The 20,568-nt window shown below is 46.9% G+C and overlaps 9 protein-coding genes and 1 non-coding gene across 10 annotated transcripts; 4 read left to right on the top strand and 6 right to left on the bottom strand.

Annotated features, from left to right (window-relative positions):
• The first annotated feature begins 245 nt into the window (after window positions 1-245).
• BDV38DRAFT_260368 (uncharacterized protein) lies at window positions 246-883 on the top strand. Its single transcript, XM_032055907.1, has one exon. The coding sequence runs from the start codon at window positions 374-376 to the stop codon at window positions 728-730; it is 357 nt and encodes a 118-aa protein (XP_031908800.1). The 5' UTR covers window positions 246-373; the 3' UTR covers window positions 731-883.
• A 172-nt stretch (window positions 884-1,055) lies between these two features.
• BDV38DRAFT_287452 (aminoglycoside phosphotransferase family protein) lies at window positions 1,056-3,007 on the bottom strand (the record flags this gene model as incomplete). Its single annotated transcript, XM_032060877.1, has 6 exons — window positions 1,056-1,978; window positions 2,038-2,410; window positions 2,457-2,608; window positions 2,665-2,765; window positions 2,822-2,873; window positions 2,935-3,007. 6 exons carry the CDS (start codon window positions 3,005-3,007, stop codon window positions 1,056-1,058), a joined length of 1,674 nt encoding a protein of 557 aa, XP_031908799.1.
• A 342-nt stretch (window positions 3,008-3,349) lies between these two features.
• Window positions 3,350-3,433, bottom strand: BDV38DRAFT_t215. Its single transcript has one exon. It is a non-coding gene; the product is annotated as a tRNA-Lys (tRNA).
• A 584-nt stretch (window positions 3,434-4,017) lies between these two features.
• BDV38DRAFT_260367 (uncharacterized protein) lies at window positions 4,018-5,241 on the bottom strand. The gene has a single exon (XM_032055906.1). It carries the CDS (start codon window positions 5,140-5,142, stop codon window positions 4,876-4,878), a length of 267 nt encoding a protein of 88 aa, XP_031908798.1. The 5' UTR covers window positions 5,143-5,241; the 3' UTR covers window positions 4,018-4,875.
• Window positions 5,242-5,683: 442 nt separating this feature from the next.
• BDV38DRAFT_200830 (uncharacterized protein) lies at window positions 5,684-7,019 on the top strand. The gene has a single exon (XM_032052447.1). It carries the CDS (start codon window positions 5,943-5,945, stop codon window positions 6,810-6,812), a length of 870 nt encoding a protein of 289 aa, XP_031908797.1. The 5' UTR covers window positions 5,684-5,942; the 3' UTR covers window positions 6,813-7,019.
• Window positions 7,020-7,643: 624 nt separating this feature from the next.
• BDV38DRAFT_287450 (uncharacterized protein) lies at window positions 7,644-7,958 on the bottom strand (the record flags this gene model as incomplete). The annotated part of the gene is made up of 1 exon (XM_032060876.1): window positions 7,644-7,958. One exon carries the CDS (start codon window positions 7,956-7,958, stop codon window positions 7,644-7,646), a length of 315 nt encoding a protein of 104 aa, XP_031908796.1.
• A 1,052-nt stretch (window positions 7,959-9,010) lies between these two features.
• BDV38DRAFT_287449 (uncharacterized protein) lies at window positions 9,011-11,523 on the top strand (the record flags this gene model as incomplete). The annotated part of the gene is made up of 4 exons (XM_032060875.1): window positions 9,011-9,068; window positions 9,122-9,197; window positions 9,244-10,400; window positions 10,451-11,523. 4 exons carry the CDS (start codon window positions 9,011-9,013, stop codon window positions 11,521-11,523), a joined length of 2,364 nt encoding a protein of 787 aa, XP_031908795.1.
• A 1,046-nt stretch (window positions 11,524-12,569) lies between these two features.
• BDV38DRAFT_287448 (uncharacterized protein) lies at window positions 12,570-13,113 on the bottom strand (the record flags this gene model as incomplete). The annotated part of the gene is made up of 2 exons (XM_032060874.1): window positions 12,570-12,837; window positions 12,902-13,113. 2 exons carry the CDS (start codon window positions 13,111-13,113, stop codon window positions 12,570-12,572), a joined length of 480 nt encoding a protein of 159 aa, XP_031908794.1.
• A 571-nt stretch (window positions 13,114-13,684) lies between these two features.
• On the bottom strand, window positions 13,685-17,039 carry BDV38DRAFT_287447 (uncharacterized protein; the record flags this gene model as incomplete). The annotated part of the gene is made up of 12 exons (XM_032060873.1): window positions 13,685-14,053; window positions 14,105-14,298; window positions 14,348-14,519; window positions 14,569-14,623; window positions 14,675-15,111; window positions 15,178-15,295; window positions 15,360-15,487; window positions 15,542-15,642; window positions 15,703-15,851; window positions 15,902-15,993; window positions 16,048-16,375; window positions 16,441-17,039. 12 exons carry the CDS (start codon window positions 17,037-17,039, stop codon window positions 13,685-13,687), a joined length of 2,742 nt encoding a protein of 913 aa, XP_031908793.1.
• Window positions 17,040-18,613: 1,574 nt separating this feature from the next.
• On the top strand, window positions 18,614-20,568 carry BDV38DRAFT_296643 (HET domain-containing protein; the record flags this gene model as incomplete). Its single annotated transcript, XM_032062973.1, has 3 exons — window positions 18,614-19,198; window positions 19,254-20,456; window positions 20,503-20,568. 3 exons carry the CDS (start codon window positions 18,614-18,616, stop codon window positions 20,560-20,562), a joined length of 1,848 nt encoding a protein of 615 aa, XP_031908792.1. The 3' UTR covers window positions 20,563-20,568.

Below are 20,568 nucleotides of genomic sequence, written 5' to 3'. Positions count from 1 at the left end.
AAGGACAAAGTGTCTCGTTTCAGGAAACCCAGCATTCTATCTTCATAACTTCCGATAATCTCGGCTTCTTCTTTACCTACTATTTTCCAACAACGCGGGTTCTGTCTCGCATAACAGGACCCCGTCTTCCGGCCAGACTTATGAGATGCCATGTGACTGTCTCAGGACTACACAGGTCGTTTCGAAGCCCTAGTAATTGGGCTCTTTCAAAAGAACTATTGTAGGCGGGAGAGAAATTCTTAAATCCTGTCAGCAGCTGATTCAATTCAATTCTCGCCTATGATAGTTCTTTCGAAAGAATCTAATTAATAGGGTTTCGAAACGGCCTGTGTAGTCCAAAGACAGTCATACGGCATCTCATAGGTTCATCAGGATGTCTGTACACAAATTTCTTTTTTCCGCTTGTCAAAGTTGGTGCGATCATCATGTCTCGGCCCTAGGTGAAAATTCGGTCTCTGACAAAAGCCCACGGAAGCCAAGCACACCTCGTCCCTTCACCTCATCAAATTCAACTCCATGCTTGCCTAGTCCAATTGGCCGGTACATACCACCAAAAAATATCTGTGAATCTATCAATGGAAGCTCGGGGCTCTTGTTGGTTCTCGAAGCGCCGAATCCAACGTTTTTGTTGAGGTCAGGACTAGGCCAGTTAGAGGTACAAGGGGAAGGCCATTATGATCGAAATCGTGCTCTTTATTTGCGATACTGTTCTCATCACTGGTGCTGCTGAGCGTTGACCCTGTTACACACGGTTCCACTACTCTCCTCAGTATCAGGCCGAACAGGGTGCTTCCAGGATTCGATTACAGTAACCTCCGGGACAGACGGGAAGGTAAATGCTCGTCTTTTTATGTATTTTAGGAATACCTATCTAAGTTGCTAGTGGGTTGAATGATTGCAAAATGTTATTACTTAACAGATATGATAACCAGGTATTGTTTGATAACCAAGACAGATGAAGAGTCTAGAGAGACTCAGTTCTGGGGTGTTGTTTTGATATTCTATCAGATGTTCATCTCTCTCGGGGGTGAGGGAAGCCCAATGAAAACCAATATTCATGCTTCACTGGGCCGGTCCTGGTAAGGCCAGATCTTGTCCATCCACTCTCTCTGTTCCTCATCCTGTGCTAAAGACATGAAATTTTCCTTTTGTGCGTAATTTGTCTTCTGCACAACGTCATAATCCTCAGGATCAACGATCCCATCACTTGGCAAGATACCTGCACCTTGGAACTCTTCCATAAGTCCCTCAATGTAGCCACGATTCTCCATTTCTTCGTTATGTAAGTTTCTTTCATCTTCTGTGAAGGAAATAGGGCAATCCGCTGCAGGCTGCATCTCCGCCCAATGGTCTACCACATCCATCAATGACGAGCGTAGTCGAAAGACTTCTCTCGAGGGCCAAGCCCCGCTTACTGATTTTATTGGTAGAATAAGAGGTGATTTCCACGTATCGTTGTGACTTAGAGCAGCGTAGTGTCGTGGGTTCTTCTTAGCAATGCAAACTTCATAGTATTTATGGCATAGGGCGCTCTCATAGAGTTTGTCTGCCTTGAGCTTATCCTTCTCGGATAGCGTCTCGTATCCTTCTGGCTTTTCCGGCATCACCCAGCCTAGTGGGAGTGGGGTGATGTGACGAGCCATCCGAGGCACTTTGGCTTGCAAGAGCAACGGAGCAACAGTGGTATTCTGCCAATCGATTATATCAGTAATCGTTTCTGTATTGAGGTCAACGCAGATATTGTTGAGATGGAGGTCATTGTGCCACAATGTCGGTTGCAGGAGATCCGCACTGTCAGGTTCACATTGCGTTAAGTGCGGAACAACCAGCAGATACTTCTCGATAAGGTCGATGTATTCGTCAGGCATCTCAGAGTCGGTGTTACTTCGGTAGTAGTTCATACGCGGTTTTGCATACTGCATTGCCCACGTTCTCTCGTTGATACCAATGCTTGTCGCATAATCGAATAAGTGGTGCCCTAACAAATACTATAAGTATCAGGAAGAAATAACAAATACTAGGGGATTGAGGGCTTACAAGGCCCTCGATTTAGTCCTATCTCGGCCCGCTCATCACACCAAAGAATTGGGTCCACGACTGGGCCGACGCAAAACTTCTGTAGGTCATCGCCATAGAGCGGGGTGTGATTTTTAGAACGCTCTTTAGGTGCATCTCGTACGTAGTATATGCAGCCATGTTCGGTGAAAGGCACTACCGCTAATTTTGCCTCTAATTCCACCGCTTGTCTAATGAAATTGTGCTTAGAGGGGGTCGGGAGTTGATACCAGACATCACCAAGGGGAGCCCCTTTTGCCTTTTCCATGATAATATATTCACTTCTGACCGGGTTCGAAGAGTTGGAGCTCCAACCTAGCACCTCCGGAACAGGTAGACCCAGAACTACTCGCGCCTGTCCCTATTAACTCCAATTTCTGTCTCGCGATTTCAGATCCTACATATTCCATTGTTGCAACCTCACTGGCAGTAGTGAGAGTTCTGGGTCCAGCATTGGGATTTGGCAGTTTTGCAACCACTTCAGATCCGTTACTGAACCTTAAAAGAAAGGCTTTGTTATAGAGTCCCTCTCGGTACTTCATCACGTGAGTGCCTTGAGATATCCTTAGTAAAATCACAAAAAAGAAAGGGTAAATAGAGGAAAAATACATCTCGTAGCATCATTGCTGATCAGTCGGGCAGCTACAGCTAGAAGCTCTTGAATATTGAATTTCTGATATCGCTGTGAAGCTTCTTGGGTATCATTGGACCTGCTGTGGAGTCAATAATAAGCAATCAAACATAGTCGTGATTAGCTGAGACACACAGCCATCGCTTGGTGGTATATCTGTAGAAATCTTCTTCTTGAGCCGCGACCACTGTAGAAGATTCTGATAAGAAGATCGCTCAATGGTATATACTTTCTAAGAGTCCTCTTACCGGTACCATCTTTCTTCTGCAAATACAGTATATCAGAGGGTATCGCTTGGTTGAGACCCTGGAATGGTGCCATTTGTCTGCTGAATTGACGGTAGGTAGATCTAAAAAAATATTTTCTCGTGGCCGAGATTAAAGTTCCCAAGGACCGAGTTCTCATAATGACTCTGGTTGAGAATGGGGAACAAGGGGCATGTCGACCTGAGAGGAAGTGATGTGGTAGCCGGAGTAACGGGGAAGCCATATTTTCAAGATTAATTTTAGAGGAACCGGATGAATAGTTCATCGGTTAATGACGAGTCCCCAAGGTCAGGACTTTGGGGTTCTTGGTTTGTGTAGCTACATAGATGTGTGCTGGTGCGATTGTATCGCAAGGAATGGTGGGGGGTGATTGAGAACATATAAGAAAAAAAAGACAAGCCGAACGCGGGGGTCGAACCCGCAACCTTGAGATACCGTGATGACTAAGAGTCTCACGCTCTACCGATTGAGCTAGCCCGGCTAGTTGTTGAAAGGAGCTTTCTATTTTGGTTATATAAGCCTAATGCAATGGATGTTCTCGCCTGGGCTTTCAGTTGGAAAAAATTCCTGTAAAAAGATATATCAACCTGTACACATCTAATTTCTACTCCTAACTATTCTGAGACACTGTTAATCCAAATATTTCACTATAGAAGTCTTATAGATTCAGTAACATTCGGTGAAAGTTTAGAAAAAAAGGATAGTATGAAGGTTAGGCCAACAAGTCATATCAACAGACGTTTTATATATGTATCAGTCTATAGTGTGTTTTCTCAAAAGTGCCCACGCATATTTTTTCCTTTTAGCCTTGCGGAATAGTGTACCCTACAGCGTTAGTATAACAAATATTATCCTGGAATATGGAATTGAACAGTTAGAGGTTTAATAAATCTAAGCTTTTATTCTTTTTAGTTTCTATGAATCCTAGAAACTACCTAGTCACCAGAGGACAGTAAGAGTATTCGTACACATGAAAATCACCAATAATAAATGCATCACAGCCAACTAAAGCACTTGCTACCACTTCTGAATAGTGTTATCCATTGCTGGATGATACCAGCCCCGGTTTAAACCTGATATAGGAGGGTACGCATTCTACTTCTCATCAAATTTGGCCCGTTTATAAATGACTTCCCAACTCTGGCGTAAATCGTGCTCCACTGCCGGGTTATCCTTCGGACTGCCTCTTGGTATCAAGCGAGCGTAAAAGGTAGTAAAAGCTCCCGTAAGGGCAACACGGACTGAACCCTTGAAGCCATGCAGGTAGGTCGGCAGTTTTGTAGCGTCATGGGAAGCACCTGCAGCGAGAACATAGCCTCTTTCGGGGAGGGGACAGTGATCGAGAGAGGATTAGATGGCAGCGGAATCAACATAGAGAAAGGCATCCTGCCGGAGTCCTGGTTCTATCTTACCTTCATCACGAAGATTCCGGAAATAGCTAGAGACATTAGACAGTCATGACATATGGAGCTAGAGCCGGGCATACTCGCAGATATTCCTAAGTGCCGCGTTCTCATTCACTGGGTCCTCAACCCACTGAATCTTCCATCGTTGCTTCAAACTGCCTGGAGTCCAAAATCCGTCCTTGGGATTTCGGACGAAGGTGAGGCCCAGGTCAATGGCCCTTCCAAGCTGATGTTGGAAATGGCGCCAGGCGGAATCGTCGTGAAATGATGCTCAGATACAAAGAAAGACCCAATGCTGTTGGGTCTGATTACACATACGAGGCGCCCCGGGAAGCCTGTTAGATATCCTGATATTTGTTGAGATCATATACCGAGAGTCTTTCCCGGGCCACTCGGTCCAACTCAATACGCCTATGATAGGATTTATCTGCATTTGCCTGGGCCTTTATGTGCGTCGTATGTTTTCCGGCCAACGAATCACATCCCTTGCATCTATCATGCTAGGGTCACGATCGTCTCATTCATGATCTGGGCCGAAAAAGATAATGTTCGTTTCGAGGCGGCTTAAATCGTCTGTTCTGGCAGCGTTTTGAACAAGTTCATCGATCGTCAATCCAGTATGTGCCTTGCAGAAGTCATCACATCTTCCGTACGGGTACCGATTTAGAAGATGTTGGTGCTCATCGAAGGTGAGGCTGGCAGGGTCGGTAACCCCCTGCTCCCATCGCTCTACAAGTTTCTGAGGTGGGACCTTTGGTGGAGGTCTCTGGTAAAAAGTAGCCATGATGCAAATCCAACGCTACGGAAAGTTGGGAGAAGAGAATGTCAATGATGCAAACGAACAACTAAATTCGGTGGAGATCAGGTGGAAAGGCATTACTAGTATTATGTCTAGTATAACCAGGTTTCGGCCCTTCTAAGGTAATGGGATGCCCCAATAGGTTTTTCGAACGACTATTTAAGCCTAATGAGGTACTACTGTTTCTGGCCAATTACCCCGGAAAGTTAGTAAGGCTGTATTTTATCATCGGTGCTCAGTACTTCGTAGTTTCCTTCCGCTTTTAGTATCGGCTTCTTATTGGCTGTGATAGTATCACGCGATAAGGAAGCCAATAATGGCCAGGTCTGCTGGCGGATGCTGGCACAGCACTGCCTCAGCCGCAGATCCATTGAGCGCCAGATGATTCCTGTTTAGGAAAGGCTGCAGCAGGAGATGAGGTGCCTTTCAGACAAACGGCTAAGCCCTGGCAGTCCGCAGCACCACAGACCCTAAGTCAACTTAACTGAAGTGGCCCATGCAAGGCGTGAGTGGGTTGCCTTCCCGCCAATGGTGTCACTGTCAGCCCTATCAATGATCACTGGAACCAGTATCGCCGCAAGGCGCAGCAGATCAATCAATGCAACACGGAACATGCCATCATCTTGAGCGTCAGCATATATCTGTGGATATATATCAGTGCAGGGAAATCCGTAAATTAAATCGGCACTTCATCAAAAGTCATACTTGCTATTTTACCAAGCTTTTATTCCGCGACACCTAAATCCTCAAACAACCAAAATCCCAAACTTCAAGAACCAAGCTCAATGGGTATATTTACATGTTCACGAAAGTCAAGGGCGAACCCTTCCAAGCCAATGGGTGACTGGAAGTCCCAGTCTCCCCCCGACTACAATGAGGTCGTTGCATCCGATTACGCTAGCAACCAATCCTCCTCCCCAGACGGCTTTCTCGCCACAAGCGAGTTTCAGGTCGAAGCCATTGGATACAACACCAACCAGGCACTCAGCGGCAGCAAACTGTTGGAGAATATTTCCGTCTACAGCGTGGAATTCGGAGCACCCATGCAGGAAAAGTACACCTCTATCCGCCTAAAGAGCAGTTCCAACTCGTGCGCGTTGGTGCGCCCATCCGACCCACGTCAGAATGCTCTCATTTCAACCATTTATCGTTGGGGCCCTGGAAGACACCCCAGGATGCGCATTCTACCCCGCGATTCTAGTGTTTCGGTGGAGCAGGCCATAGACGACGATAAGGTGTGTGGAGAATTGGTGGACGTGCAAAGCCGGTCGATGGTGAGCCGTGCGCAGGTTTTCGACACGTCGCTTGGCAAATACGAGTGGCGCTACGGTAGTCGGGAAGAAAGAAAGGCTTGTAACGCTGATTCGCTGCTTATTCTGGAGCGCATGGATCGCATGGTATTAGGGGACGGCACAAAGACTAAGAGCGGCGCCAGAGTCGCTCAGCTTATTCGAAACGACCAGTTCCGCACCCGCGGCTCGGTTAGGTACTCCGGAGGTAATGGTGGTCGTTTGGTGATGGATCTACGCATGTGGAAGGATGAGAAGCATGCCGACACTGACGGCGTAGAGGCTTTCTTTGTGGCGAGTTGCATCTTGATGCTGAAGAGAGAGGCAGATCGTTTCATCGACAATAACATCGTCGCCGTGACATAAACGTGACGGGTCCCTTTGCGAGGCTCATTTGGCTTGGAGTTGAAATACTTCACTGATTTGCTTTCTGTACAATATATATGGTGGCTTGATACGAATATTAATTTACTGTTTCTCCAAACTTCAATGATTACACAACTGTGCCAAGAACGTCTATACTTTGACTGCCATGGATGTGCCAGACACGGTAGGCGCGCTTCAACTGTCGAGATGTTGAACACAGAACACTAGAAGAAGCGCCCTCCCGCCAGCCTACGAATAATTTACTTACCCACGAGGATCCGTCACGATTCTAATACTGAGATGACAAATCCTGAAAGTAACCAAGCATGGATTCTAAGAAGACACCGCAGATAACAGGAAATGTATTGGTAGAATCGTAATAGTTGCCCTTCGGGCCGAGAAATTTTAGATGGAAGTTCTGAATCATAAATGGTGAATTACCAATATCCCTTCTTCCCTCTCCAGTTATAACCTCACCGACCAGGGATGCTCTTGCGGACCGGCTCGGCCGGAACGGTATCCGTGCTGTATGTACGACTTAGAGCTTTCTCGCTAGGTGACTGGAAATTTCCAATCACGCGACTATCAATTAGGCGGACTTGACTTTTGCTGGAATCGGAACAGCCGTTGTTAAAATGAAGGCCATCCATCTATCCCTGTGGCTATGTTTACAACCGGGTCTGGTCCTTCCACAGTAGAGGTCTCTTTAAATGATCATATAAGAATTGCCTCGATTAACTGGATCAAACAATTATTGTGCAAGGAGAATATAATTCTTTTTGAGGTAGGTGTATCGAGAACAAAGGCCATACTTCCAATAGCGCCCAACGATTACCGATACATAGTCACGGGAATGGCATCGTAGCCAGTATTAACGACAGAGACACTTAAGGGTTCGATATTGTCATTGACGATGCTGGCATGGACATAGACATGTCCATGGTCCAGGATCGAATGGACCTCGAATAGCTTCCGCACAAGCAGACCTAGTAAGACCACAATCGCAATGTTGATAAGTAGCATCAACATCACAGTGAACATTGTATAGGTTGATGCTTTGGATGACTGTGGTCTCACAGGGCTTGGGGCCGTGAGCGCGGGAAGCGGGCCAGCCACAGCCTTATCGGTAGTTACCGGACCAGACATGCCTGCCAAGAGATGTGTAAGTTTGCAAGTGGTCAGGTTCTTCATGTATGCGACGTACCTTGCCTTGGCAAAAAGTTGGACAAAGAATATGTAGACTGGATACCTGACTAGTACAATGGCCTTGGGGATATTGCGTTGGGACTGGGGTTCCAATGCTTTCGGCTATATACGTCCTGAGGCACTTTGGTGAGCTTGAGCCAAGTTATGGTACTATATCTTCTCGTATTATTCAGTATGTGATTGGGTGATTCCGCTAATTCGCCGGTGCGCAATGTAACCTCATCCTGATGTTCAGTACAACATATAATGATAGACGTTACTTAACAGCCATCAGTTGAGTTGTCTGTGCCTGACCAAATTATGTAAAGTACACTGGCAAGAATAGCCTTCACCGTGCCTATTGGCGCGTATGACTTCGATCGGGAGTAGCAGGGCCCACAGAGGAAGTGAGTGGAATGGGGACCCCGCACTGATGGGCTAGCTCCCTTTTTATTCCCTGTTCCAAGTCCAGAATACGAAGATCTACATCGTCCCGTGGCCTGAGCTTCTTGGTGGGTCATCCGAAAAAAAGGCTGCATTGATAGTTTTTGGGCAAAGAGCCTGGTGTTGAGCATAGAGTAGCGGTTAGACTACCGCTCATACAAATACAAGACGAATAGGTTCACCAACGGCTTCATTGTTTATTGTGCTTTAATATGCCGGATGGAAGCCGCCCAGTTCATGGATGGCTGCCGGGCAATTCGTTACTCACGGATATTCGCGCATCCTCATTTCCGGGTTCGTCTTAGAAATGTCCATTCATGCCAAGAGACTGCCCTGTCGTTCAGGGCTTTCCCTCGGTCGATTCCCTGCTTGGCCAGTCTTTCAGGCACTAAATGATACTGCATGTGACACGTGTTCTTAGCGACAAGGCTAACTGCAAGGCTGGATGATGCAGGCCATTCACTGGTGGTCTGTGAACAGATAATTGCACGGCTTCAAGTCCATGGAAGACTCCTGGTTTCCCACTTTAACGTTGTTATGCTCTATGACACTGCCGAATCGATGTTGCCATGGTTGAGCTCACAGTTGGTTATGTATCCGGTATAATCGCTGCTGGCGTCTTCGTAGGTGAGTAATTCCCTCTGGGCTGGCACGGGGATAGGCCATACTGACAGGAGCAGCGAGGTACCTCTTTCCAACCCTCAGCGCATTGATTCTAGTATCTTTCCTTCAAGAGAAGAATAGTGCTATAACATGGTAAGGCAAAATCACAACATAGGGCTATCTTCACTAAGAGAAGAAGGTCTGTGCTCGCTCGTACATTGCAGTCATCGCTATGGCCGACCATCCTCCGCAGTGACTCTGACTGTTCGACGGAAGTAGATCGGGCTGTGAGCATTGAAAGCTGGATCAGACTCATCGTGGCAGTCATTATCTCCGCCGCCGGAATCGTTACACCACTGGGCCTCTATGATGCTGTCCTCCCCGCCCCCGACACCACTCCCAAAATCTTTAGGTACGTCCCAGACCAATCTCCCATGGGAGACGGGACACCGCCAAGACATTCCCTTGGGTTTAACCGCCATTGCGGCCTCTATATCTGCCCAGGATCCAATTCCAACATCACAGTCGCGGGCAATTTGGGCCCGGAGACGGACCGCGATGATGAGTGGAACATCACTATCCCATGGAATCTTACATATGCCTTTGCCAGTGGGCTATCAGAATTGTCGCCCACCGTCTCAAGTATCTGGGATATAGAGTGGCGTAACTATGACCTTACGCGGAGGGAAAACTACAACAAAGGATCGCTGTATGCGGTTGGCTCCTATCGCCAGGTTGAGAACAGAATCCTTAGCGACAGCATTGAAGTAGCCGAAGGGGTCATAATGGACACCAAGAACGGGGGCATTGGATTCCGCAACCACACGTTACCTCCCCGGTCCAAGTACGGAAGCACCTGGAAAGAAGACTTACTGTTCGTCGTGCCTCAAACTAGTTGCGTCAACCTCAACCTCACTCTGGATTTTAAGTGGCAATCGGTGCCCGTGAATGTCAGCGTAACCGACCGTGGGGGATTCGTCAACCTACATCACCAGCAACCCGAACATTCGATAGTGCAAACGCAGGATAATTTTGATCTGCATAACAAGGCATACACGGCTGCATGGCTAACGAATGCCATGGGCATGGTCTATCTCAATGTCACCAACCCGAGCAGTCACGGCTATGCTCATTCTTTCGAGTACTTGGACTCGACCGTAGGGAAGTCATTCCCCATACTCAACGATGGATCCGGACAGCCCTGGGGCACGGATGGCATCGTGACGTCCACCATGTGGGGAGACTTTTTCAATATACCCGATGCTGGGTATAATGCTTCTGGAATGGCGTGGGACAATGCCAGAGTGCGGTATCCAAATCCATTCAATATCACCACAAAGAACTTCACCAATATTGGTACAGATGCTGTCTGCTGTCTTCGGTGCATTCGCTAACTACATGCGCAGGCCCCCTGTGTCAAGGAGTGAGTATTTTCGACTACGCCAATATGACGAACGTGGGCGTCGTCTGTGGAACAGTCTACGGCGCAGCACGAAGAACGGACGGAGGTAATTCTCTGATACGAGAGCCCGCCAGCACATGGCAGATACCAATCTACTCCTGCGCTTCGGCTGCCAAGGCGCTGGTTAAGACGGTACGCTTCCGCTACGACGGTTCCGGTGGTCTTGGTGGCCTTAGCGTTGTGGATATGACTGAGAAGACGTATCAAACTGAGGATGAAAACCCGCTCTGGGGAGTTGAAAACACCTCCCTACCGATAGATGTCGCGCAGCCACTTTGGGGTATTGTCTCCAAAGAATATCAAAACAGAAGCGACATCTCAGTCATTCGAAAAGCATCGCTCTGGCTACCCGGATTTGGTGACACCACATTAGGCGGCCCGGTCGACGGTTTATTAAACTTACCAGGAGCCTCGTTCCATCTGACGTCGCTTGGATATCTGTACTCTCTGAGCAATACCATTACGTACAGTGTAGGTGACTATACCGGGAAGACGAGCAGCGCTTTGTATTCGAAATGGAGAGAATACTCAACGCAACCAGACACTACTTCCACCATTGTCAACCTGATCTGGACGGATATCGTTGCTAACGCAGTGGTCGGTACCAGAGGATGGCTTTCACCGTCGAACATTCCAGTAGGCAGTGCCGATGCTTCGGGGCAGGTAAAGGTACCGGTGACAGAATACAGGAAGACCATCCAGTACCGAGTCCCATTCGGAATTCCAGCCTTTGTTGCTCTGTTCTGGCTTTTGCTTTCTATGGTAACCGTGTTTATTCTGTTGTTTTGCGGTAAGGCGCGCCCATCTCTTGTCCGCAGATATCTGAATTATACATCTGTCGGACGGACAATGACCCTTCTCCTTTATCCTGGCTCGACGGAGCCACAGACTTCGACAACTATATGGGCCTCATCGATGGGAAGGAAAAAGATTGATGCCAGTGAGCTAGCGCCGAGCGCGGCTGATCCGGTGGAGATTGAGACATTACCAGTGATCAAGGGGAGGCGCACTCTCTAGACACTAGGGTCGGTTCCGTCAGGTGCACTCATGGTGAGTGGACTTTACAGAAGAATGGTAGCTCCTAGGCTCTCCATTACCTCCCACCAAGAGGGCATCCAATGTTAATTTGATGAATGGGCATTTCTGCGAGACGCCCCTTTGCCTCCTATTGATAGCACAGAAGAACACGTCAGGGGTAGCGGCAAAGATGTATAAAGTTTTTTCCGACATCGTGGTGGTAGGCGTATGTGGATTCATGTGTCCCGGTCAATCTCGTCGGAGTGACCGCTCCCTTGCCAGCCCTCGCAAGTTTGTATTTCTAAACAAAAAGATATCACGCTTTATAAAGCGCCCAGGGATCTGATGAGGGGTAAAGCCCTAGTGTCTCTCTCTAAACACTAGATGTGTTACAGAAGTCGTACAGAGATCCACAGCAACCGGGATGTCTGTCCTTTTTATCTCTGTGGCAGAGAGGTATTCTCATTGATTCCCAGCTTCTTAAGCTTGTCTAGGGTGCCGAGTACGCGGGTTCAGCTCTTACTCTCCAAGCCATCAACTTCAGGCAGTAGAGTCCTGGTTTTCCTCACCCCCATGGCTACTTGGAGTTTGCTCTGCTACAGGTAAAGAAGTTGTGTCTCGAGGCCCTGGAATCGATTTCCAGCGTCTCCAGTCGTTGGTCTTTCAGATTTGACAGCAACCCAAAGAGCTCTAGGAGTTATGTCTTGTTTACTCCAGATGGCTGACCATTATCTCTCCTCGCTTATATGGGTGAAATCGTAGCGGTATAGAGTTGATATCGGGTTCGGGTCCAAAATCTAGACCCGCCCTTAACCCTGCTCCGGGCGGGTTTTTGATGGGCAAACCCGCACCCGCCCCAAACCCGCGCCAATTTAGATAAACCCAACGTCAACACCATAGTCCAAGAATAACTGCTCAAACGCCTGTCTGACGTGAAGCTGATACGACGAGCACGCAGAGCTGTACATAGGACGATGGCTCATAACAACAACCCACGGTGTCTTGGAGCGATCAATACTGTCCAAATCCTTCTTGAACCACTAGTACTACCCGTAGGATTCCTTGGCCTTGTAGCTGCCATTCACAGCACCGAATGGTCCACTATCCGTGATGAAAGTCTTACTGGCGGTAGAGAGCTTCTCGTCTCCCTTAATGTCTTCAGTAAAGGGCCATTCAGGGCTATTAGGGTAGTCTGTCTCGCCGTCCATAGAGATGAAGTCGCCCAGGCTGTAGTCGAAAGAGTACCAGAAGTTGCCTACGCCGCCGGTTTCAGTACCTGGCATGCGGAAGCGGTGTTGGTATGTGGTCAAGTTTCTGTTTATATTTGTCTCATAATGAAAAGGAGGGACGAAGAGGAAATGGAAGGTACCTCTAAGACGGGGGATAGCTGTAGTAAGTCAAGCCGTCCTTTGGCGCCGTTCCATTGGTAACATTGTTGTTCAAATACGCAGTCAGGATATTACCCGGACCGTCGAACCTGGCGTATGCCGCTCCATGGTTACCGGGCAGAACCATATAGGGAATCTTGGTGGAGATGTTTCCCATCCACTGCTGCCAGAGATCCCAGTTCGACTCGTACAGCGCACTCATATCATCGGCACAAGGAGAGCCTTCATGGCGATCGTGGATGTTGAGATTTATCACTGCACATCTGTCGGAGTTAGGGAAATACGTTGTTCTATATTCGATCGATAATTTTGACTAATTTCGGAAGTATTGTGCGACCTGGAGTGACATTGTACTGCGTTTATCTACACGTGAGAATAAATACATCAAGCCTTGGCCAAGAATTGATATGGATTTGATGTGAAAGCAGGCTAAATCGCGGCTTCTTCACTTGCAGTCCATGTGGCTGAAAGCTGTGCTCTGATTGGTCCGTTCCTGGTTATCGTTTTACTACTCCCATGACATACAGATGTAGCCTCGCCATATTATATCGGCTTTATAATCATTGGCTGCCTAGAAGCGAAGATAGGATTAGTTACGATTCCTGCTTGTGGTAGTTGAGGCAGGTACAATAAGAAATAAGCAATAAACCATATTAGGAATATAGATTTGAATTTTATTATGGTAGTTAATGACTGGACAGTCACTCTTAAATTCACTAAAGCACCTATAGTAGTACCTAACAATCGGTGGGCTATTCCATGCGAACTGAACGTTAGTTAGTTGATTGATCAACCACCCCAACAACCTCCATCTTGAAGGCCAAGCTTTTGTTCTTATGAATCGGTTCCCAGGGTTCAATGCCGACAAGGCCGTTGTTGCTCTTTGTTTCCGTCAGAAGACCAAGGTTCGTATTCGTATTAGGATCTACCACAACAATCTCGAACTCAGTGTTGGGCCCAATAGGCCCCTTCTTCTTGGGACGTCCGCATGTCTGAAACACGAATTGAACCCTTCGGTCCTGCAGAGCCAGGTAGTACGGAAGTTGGTCTCCTTCACAGTCCTTGTCGAGGAGAGAATGGGAGAAGCCCAGATACCTGGTGTCTCCGGATGACTGGATGGAAAGAGATTTGCCAAGGTATATCTATCGTTCTAATCAGAATGATAATCCGCATGGATACAGGAATGAACATACCTTGTCCCCGCTGCTAGGATCTTTCAATATTTGGGTCTCCCAAGTATCAATCCCATCACCGTCGGAGGTAACTCGTATGCTGGCATTGGTTTCAAGAGCCAAATTGCAGACTTCCATATAAAATCCAGGATCCCAGCGCTCTCCTTGGTGCCCCTTCATGGCTTTAGCATGCTGATGCCGAGAGAGCTCCTTGTCTGGTGGAAACCGTTAGTAATGCACCTGAGGATTACGAGTTATTCTTACATAAGGTCGGGTCTTCTTCGAAGAGCTTGAGCGGCTGTTTTGTTTCCTGCTCAATGAGTCTGAACCGGATAGTCTTCGAGTCACCCTTGAAAGCGAGCTCAAATCTCCTGGCTAGATTTTTATCATCAGAAAGTTGAGCTAGGACTTTGTAAAGCGGAACAACATCATGTTGCTAAAACAATAAGTAATCTATTCTTCTGTTTTCGCCTCGGATGACTTACCTGAACCACTCGCCAGTTGTAAAAGTCACCCACTGTTGCACACCAGCTTGGGGGGCTAAAGGATAGTCAGTATATTGTTATCACAGTTGAAGAGCAGCTGGCGTACTTATTACAAAGAAGAGTATTCCCCCCTTTGGCCTCCCAGACCATGGAATTATTGAGGTTTTGGTGGGAAGCATTGCTATTAGCCCCTCCTGCTTCTTGATGGTCAAAACTCCCAGATACCTGTAAATACGGAGAGGAAAATGAAGCGGCAGCTTTGGCTCTCATAGCGTTTGATTGATCCGTAATCTTGTTACCACTGTCGGCCTTGAAAGACTCCGAAGACGACAATTGCCCGCCCAGCTCGACTCGCTGGGCAAAGACATGGCCTGTAGATATGGTCAGTATTTCACCTATGTAGTAAATATTCATTGTTCCCTTGCCGTAGTCTTTGCCAAACTTTATGTAGCTCTCTTTATCGCTGAGTTGTTTGAGATCGTCCTGACATTCTTTGCTGATTTCAAGAGACTTGCTATCCAAGAGCACCGACACTCGGGGGAACTATACTCGCAACCATGTCAATTGCCTCGAATCTTTGGCAAATGTTAGAAAGGTAGGTAGATTCACGTTGTATGTAATAGTAAGTTGGTGCGTCTCATTTGCTGAGCCGTCCACAGTTTGGGTCGATTTATTAGTCGCCCATCCACCACTGACAGCACCAGAACCTCCCCAGAAACCGGCACCCCTATTACAAAAGAACAAGATGAGACAGAACATCAGAGTAGATAGAGAGATCAAAAGGCACTTACACTGAGGCCTGCACGGATGTCTCAGAGAATGAGTTCTTCGCCATCGATTGCTGCAGGGTATTCTTCGTCTCCATAACGGTCACATACGAGTCATCGTCAACCCAGAACCGAGGAATACGATAAGTGTTCTGGGAACGTCAGTGTTAGATCAGTTCATAAACTTGACTATACTCATATCTCACCTCAGCGCTCCCATTGCTCACCTCAGTCCCTTCGTTCTCACCCTCTACCTTTGAGGGGGCTGCTATCTCGTAATCTTCATTTCTTGACTTGAGGGTGAAGGCTTTTGTGTAGATAAAGCGTCAGCTCCAAGGATCGACAAAACAAAGAGATCTATTATTACCATTATATGGACTACGCTGTACTTTCATCCCTGTAGTCATCTTGCCATCTGTCCCCGGTTTCTCGTACTCCACCATAGCATATCCACTGAGGATACAGTTTGTGCGGACGATGATACTCCACTGGTGCTCAGTAAGATCGGCAGGGTGTCTGTCTTGGTTAGTCGTTGCCCTTTACTGATACAAAGGAAAGATACGTACGCCAGAGCTGCTCCTTCGCTGGCCCTGTACAGACTGGCATCATACGATGACTTCAAAAGAGTAGTGTCTGCTTTCAAGAAAGCGGCGGGATCCTTTGAACAGTAAGTCACCAATGCTTTTATTTATTATATCGAGGAAGTATGTACCTTCAATTTCAGATCTACCCCCTTATTCAGAAAGTCTTTGGCGGTTTGGTTCAGATCTCCCAATTTCCTTCGCTTCCTGTAATATAAGTCTTTCCCTTTCGTTGCTTGCTTGTCGGTACCGGAGGTCGGGGCCTTTGGGAAAAGTATGAATATTAACACCACTAAAGATTTTGAACTGAGATCGCTCACTTGTTTTTTATTGTTATCCTGATCATTATTTTCCCCTTTGTTTTCCTCGATGCTGGTCTTGACCTGGTCCTCATAGACGGAGAGAGCCATATCATCAGACACTACCGTGCCATCCGTATCACAAAAGGAACTGTTTTTACTATTCAAGAAGAAAGTAAGGAGAGGGCTACGCTGGTTGATATGAAAAAGGAAGAGGAAACATACTGTAATTTGTCAAAGACTTTTTTTGCAATCAAAAGCTCGCGAATCTTGCCAAGCGTCTTATCCTGACTGAGATCTGCAATTTCGAGCTCGACAATGCGTTTTCTTCGCACTGCCCCACTGATTGGATCATACTGATGGATGCGAAAAAGCTGTTTCTCTGTTTTTTGTGTTTCGGAAGGATTAATACCGTTTCCAGTGCCAGTGCCACCTGTATTTCTGCCAGCATCGTCAAGATCATTATCACCTTTTTTGTCAACTTCTTTTCCTCCTTCCTCATCTTTCCCTCCCTCATCTTTTGCTTCCTCATCTTTTGCTTCCTCTGCTTTTGCTTCCTCTGCTTTTGCTTCCTCATCTTTTGCTTCCTCTGCTTTTGCTTCCTCATCTTTTGCTTCCTCTGCTTTTTCTTGTTCAGACTTATCCGTCTCCCCAGTCAGTATTTCTCCAGAGGGAAGAGACTGTGAGCCAGAAGCACTCTGTCCTGTAATAGAGCCACTGACCTGACTTTTGGTCTCTTGATCTATAGAGACTCCGCCCGCCCCTGCTATAGTTACATTAACTCTACCACCAGATACAATCCCGCTCGAAGGTCCAGCTTTCATCTTGGAAATAGGTTCAATTAGAAATCTTAAAGAATGGAAGAAACCAATAATTCCGTAGCAGAATTGAAATAAGCTGTTTAAAGCAGAAGTTTGGCCGGGAAATCGAATTTTGATGTTGGTCCTATTCAGAAGGGCATATGCCCTTCTTTATAAACCAGATCATGTAGAGGATATGTTTATGCATGCCCCTCACCTTCTAAGCATCACGCAAACTCGGAAATACTCGAGGTTATGCCGTACGTAGATCGCAAACTCCAGATAGTGGGGTAAAAACGAACGGAAATGCAGAGCTGAATCCAGTTTCTACGTTGTTTCGACACGTCACTAGACCATCCGAGCAAGTGAGGGACACAAGGCGGGGCAACGCAGAACACAGCTGTCACTATCCCCCACTACGTTTACTGCCATTCCACAGTGTTTCTCTTGGTATATTCAGTCTCAGCCGAGCCATCCAAGCCCCAAAGGCTCCCAAATGGTCTTGCGTTTCCGAGGATCTCTTGCCCCTCCATTCGCAAAGTCAATTAGAGATTGAACACGTTGTATAGACGCTGATATTTTCTCTTGAGATATGTCGGTTGCCTTGTAGATCGCCCAGCGACCCCTCCCCTCCCACAGAAAAGCAGATCCTTGATCAAAATGCCGCATACTGACAGTGATTTTATTTAATTTATGTACGGTTGACTTGCAGCTGAGGTTGCAATGCCCGCTTTTCCATATTGAACTAAGCAGGCAGCCACCCGACTATGATGAATGTATCCCCATTAGGCCTTAGTGACCAGTTGTGATAAGATATGATCTGATGCCCGAGGCTTGGGGACTGCCTTGTCACGGAGCCACTACAAGGGTGTACTGAGGATTTGGATGCCCAAACCAAGACGAGCTGACGGAGTAAAATCTAGGTCTATTTGCAAGTGGTATTGACGAAGAAACATTCTCCTGGGACACCTTATATTGATCTGGAGAAGAAAACAATAAAATATAATATCATGTCTGACTGGAGGGTAGACAAGATTTAAATTACACATATAGAGTGGGTTTAGATTGGTGTGGATGCTGCCCGAGCCTACTCCAAAACTAATTCTATCAGTCTAGCAGACCCCTGAACGCCCTCACTAAAGTGGCGGTACCCCGAAGAGGAAGTCTACAGTCGTCCTAGAAAATCAAGTACGTATAAGTACATATATAAAAAATGGATACATGCATGAAGAGATATCCGGGTTTTCGTGCTTCAATGTCTGGCCAACTGACTGTCCCGTTTAAATATATGTGTGAATGGCTGTCGGGCTAAAGATTTATCAGCCGGCACCTTATGAGAGCCATGCACTATGTAACATGTCACATAATATAAGTTCTAAGTTAATTAGTAAAGATTCTAGATTCACCAAGGGTTAGATTGGCCCAATCATACTTGCCCAGTTACCCCTCTATTTAGACATGCCAACTCAGCCACATGTGCAAGGCTGTAATCTTCCTGGATCGTAAAACCAGATTGCGCAAGTTTTATCAACCACGCTGAATGAACTCGAGTTACAATCAGTACTTGATAACACACTAAAAAATAGTACACCCAGAAGATGTCTCCAAATCCAGAACGCATCTCTCATATCACCCGGCCCTCTTTTACTTACCCAAGTCTTCCGCAAGAGCCTTATACTACTCGCATGATCCGCCTTTTGCCGCATAAGGATAAGAGTGCTCCAATACAGTGTGAGCTGTTCAACTATGATTTATCAGAGACAGGCGTGGGAATACACCTGTATCAGGCACTTTCTTATGTATGGGGAAGTGAGGAGAAGCCTGAACCAATCATTTTGAATGGCTGTGCTTTCCCTGTCACAGCGAATCTTCATACCGCCCTTTCACACCTGCGAAACCGCCAACTTGAAAGAATACTATGGGTTGATGCAATATGTATTAACCAGGGAGAGGAAGATCAGGGAGATGAGAAAAGCAAGCAGATCCCTCTTATGCGGACCATTTATGCACAAGCCGAACGCGTTATTGTCTGGCTTGGAGATGCCACAGAAAATGGCGATAAAGCCCTTGAAGGAATTCGTTGCCTTGCGGAAGAACAGGATACAACCTCCACCCTGGAAACATCGGAAACCTATGATGCGTGTTTGCGCTTGCTGCAACGAGATTGGTTCAGCCGTATCTGGGTAAGATAGTACTCCATCAACAGTGTTGCTAACTATTACTCACCAGCAAAAACAGGTGCTTCAGGAAGTTGGTGTCGCGCGATGTATTTATATCATGTGTGGCTCTGTTTATATAAGCGGACATATCTTCTGCGAAGGGCTTAGCAGGCTAAGGCTTACTTCGGATCTCTTGAGCAGGGTTGGCCCTGTCGCTTATCTTATAAAAGGTGCACTTTATCGGCCAGAATATGAGCTTGATTCACGCGGGTCCATCGTTATAGGGGAGCTCATTGGCATGTATCATCATCATAATGCGACCAAGCAGCATGACAAACTATATGCATTGCTAGGCTTATGTGCCGACCCGATGACAGATGCCCTAGAGCCTAACTATAACCTCCCATGGAAGGAGGTGTTCAAGGAGGTCACCGATTATCTTTTCCCTGAATGTTCGGTGGAGACATGGAATGAGACAGAAACAGTTGTTATCAAAGGCAAAGGATGGATTTTAGGCCATGTCAACTCTGCTGAGGAGCATTTTTCTGAATTTGGCAAACAGAGAATTGAAGTTCTCTTCAATAACACTGCCAAGTCATTGGGCTGTGAAGACCATTGGGGAACCGATTGGAAGCCCCAGGCTTCTGCGGTGTTGATTGAGGATGGTGATATCATCTGCCTTCTGAAAGGGGCTTCAAAGCCAAGCATTATTCGATTGTGCAAAGACCATTTCACCGTCATCACGCCGGCAGTGACACCTCAGCAACGACAACAGAAAGAGAGTAACCCGTCAGCAATGCCTCAGGAAAGGTATTCTACAAGTGGTCTCTGTGATATTCTCCTCACATGGAAAACCCCTCTGACTAAAACAGACTGTAAAGATAGGTCTGGGATGATGTTCCCGCTCATTAAAACACCAGACTTCCGAGAAGAGCCACTCGAGGCTCAGAAAAGACTGAAACATACCACGCTAGTAGTGATAGATATTGTCCTGAGGATGTTAGAGCGGGCAAGGTCCACAACCAAGGCAATAGAGCAACTACTCCGTCAAAGTGGAACAAAAGATCCAATCATCAGAGAAGTGGGTCCGTATTTCGACGATAAAGATACAACCCCTGCAGTGGCGCTTTCACGAGATCTCTTGTGGGACGAAGGAGATGACCTACAAATCTCAGAAGAAGCAGTCATAGCTGCAACAACCAATGCTGGATCATATGGTTTTCTCATTATTGAACTCTTCCTGCAGTACCAAGGAGCGAACCTCCCAGTCTCTGAAGAAGTGGTCAAGGCAGTGGCAGGGAATAGGTATGGTGGACATAAAACTATAGAGACTCTATTTCGATACCGAGGAGAGAATCTCCCAGTCTCTGAAGAAGTGGTCAAGGTAGCAGCAG

The sequence above is a fragment of the Aspergillus pseudotamarii genome (assembly GCF_009193445.1).
Source record: "Aspergillus pseudotamarii strain CBS 117625 unplaced genomic scaffold BDV38scaffold_77, whole genome shotgun sequence".
Lineage (NCBI taxonomy): Eukaryota > Fungi > Ascomycota > Eurotiomycetes > Eurotiales > Aspergillaceae > Aspergillus > Aspergillus pseudotamarii.
Note: the sequence above shows the minus strand (reverse complement) of the source record. Positions and strands in the feature narration are given on the sequence as shown.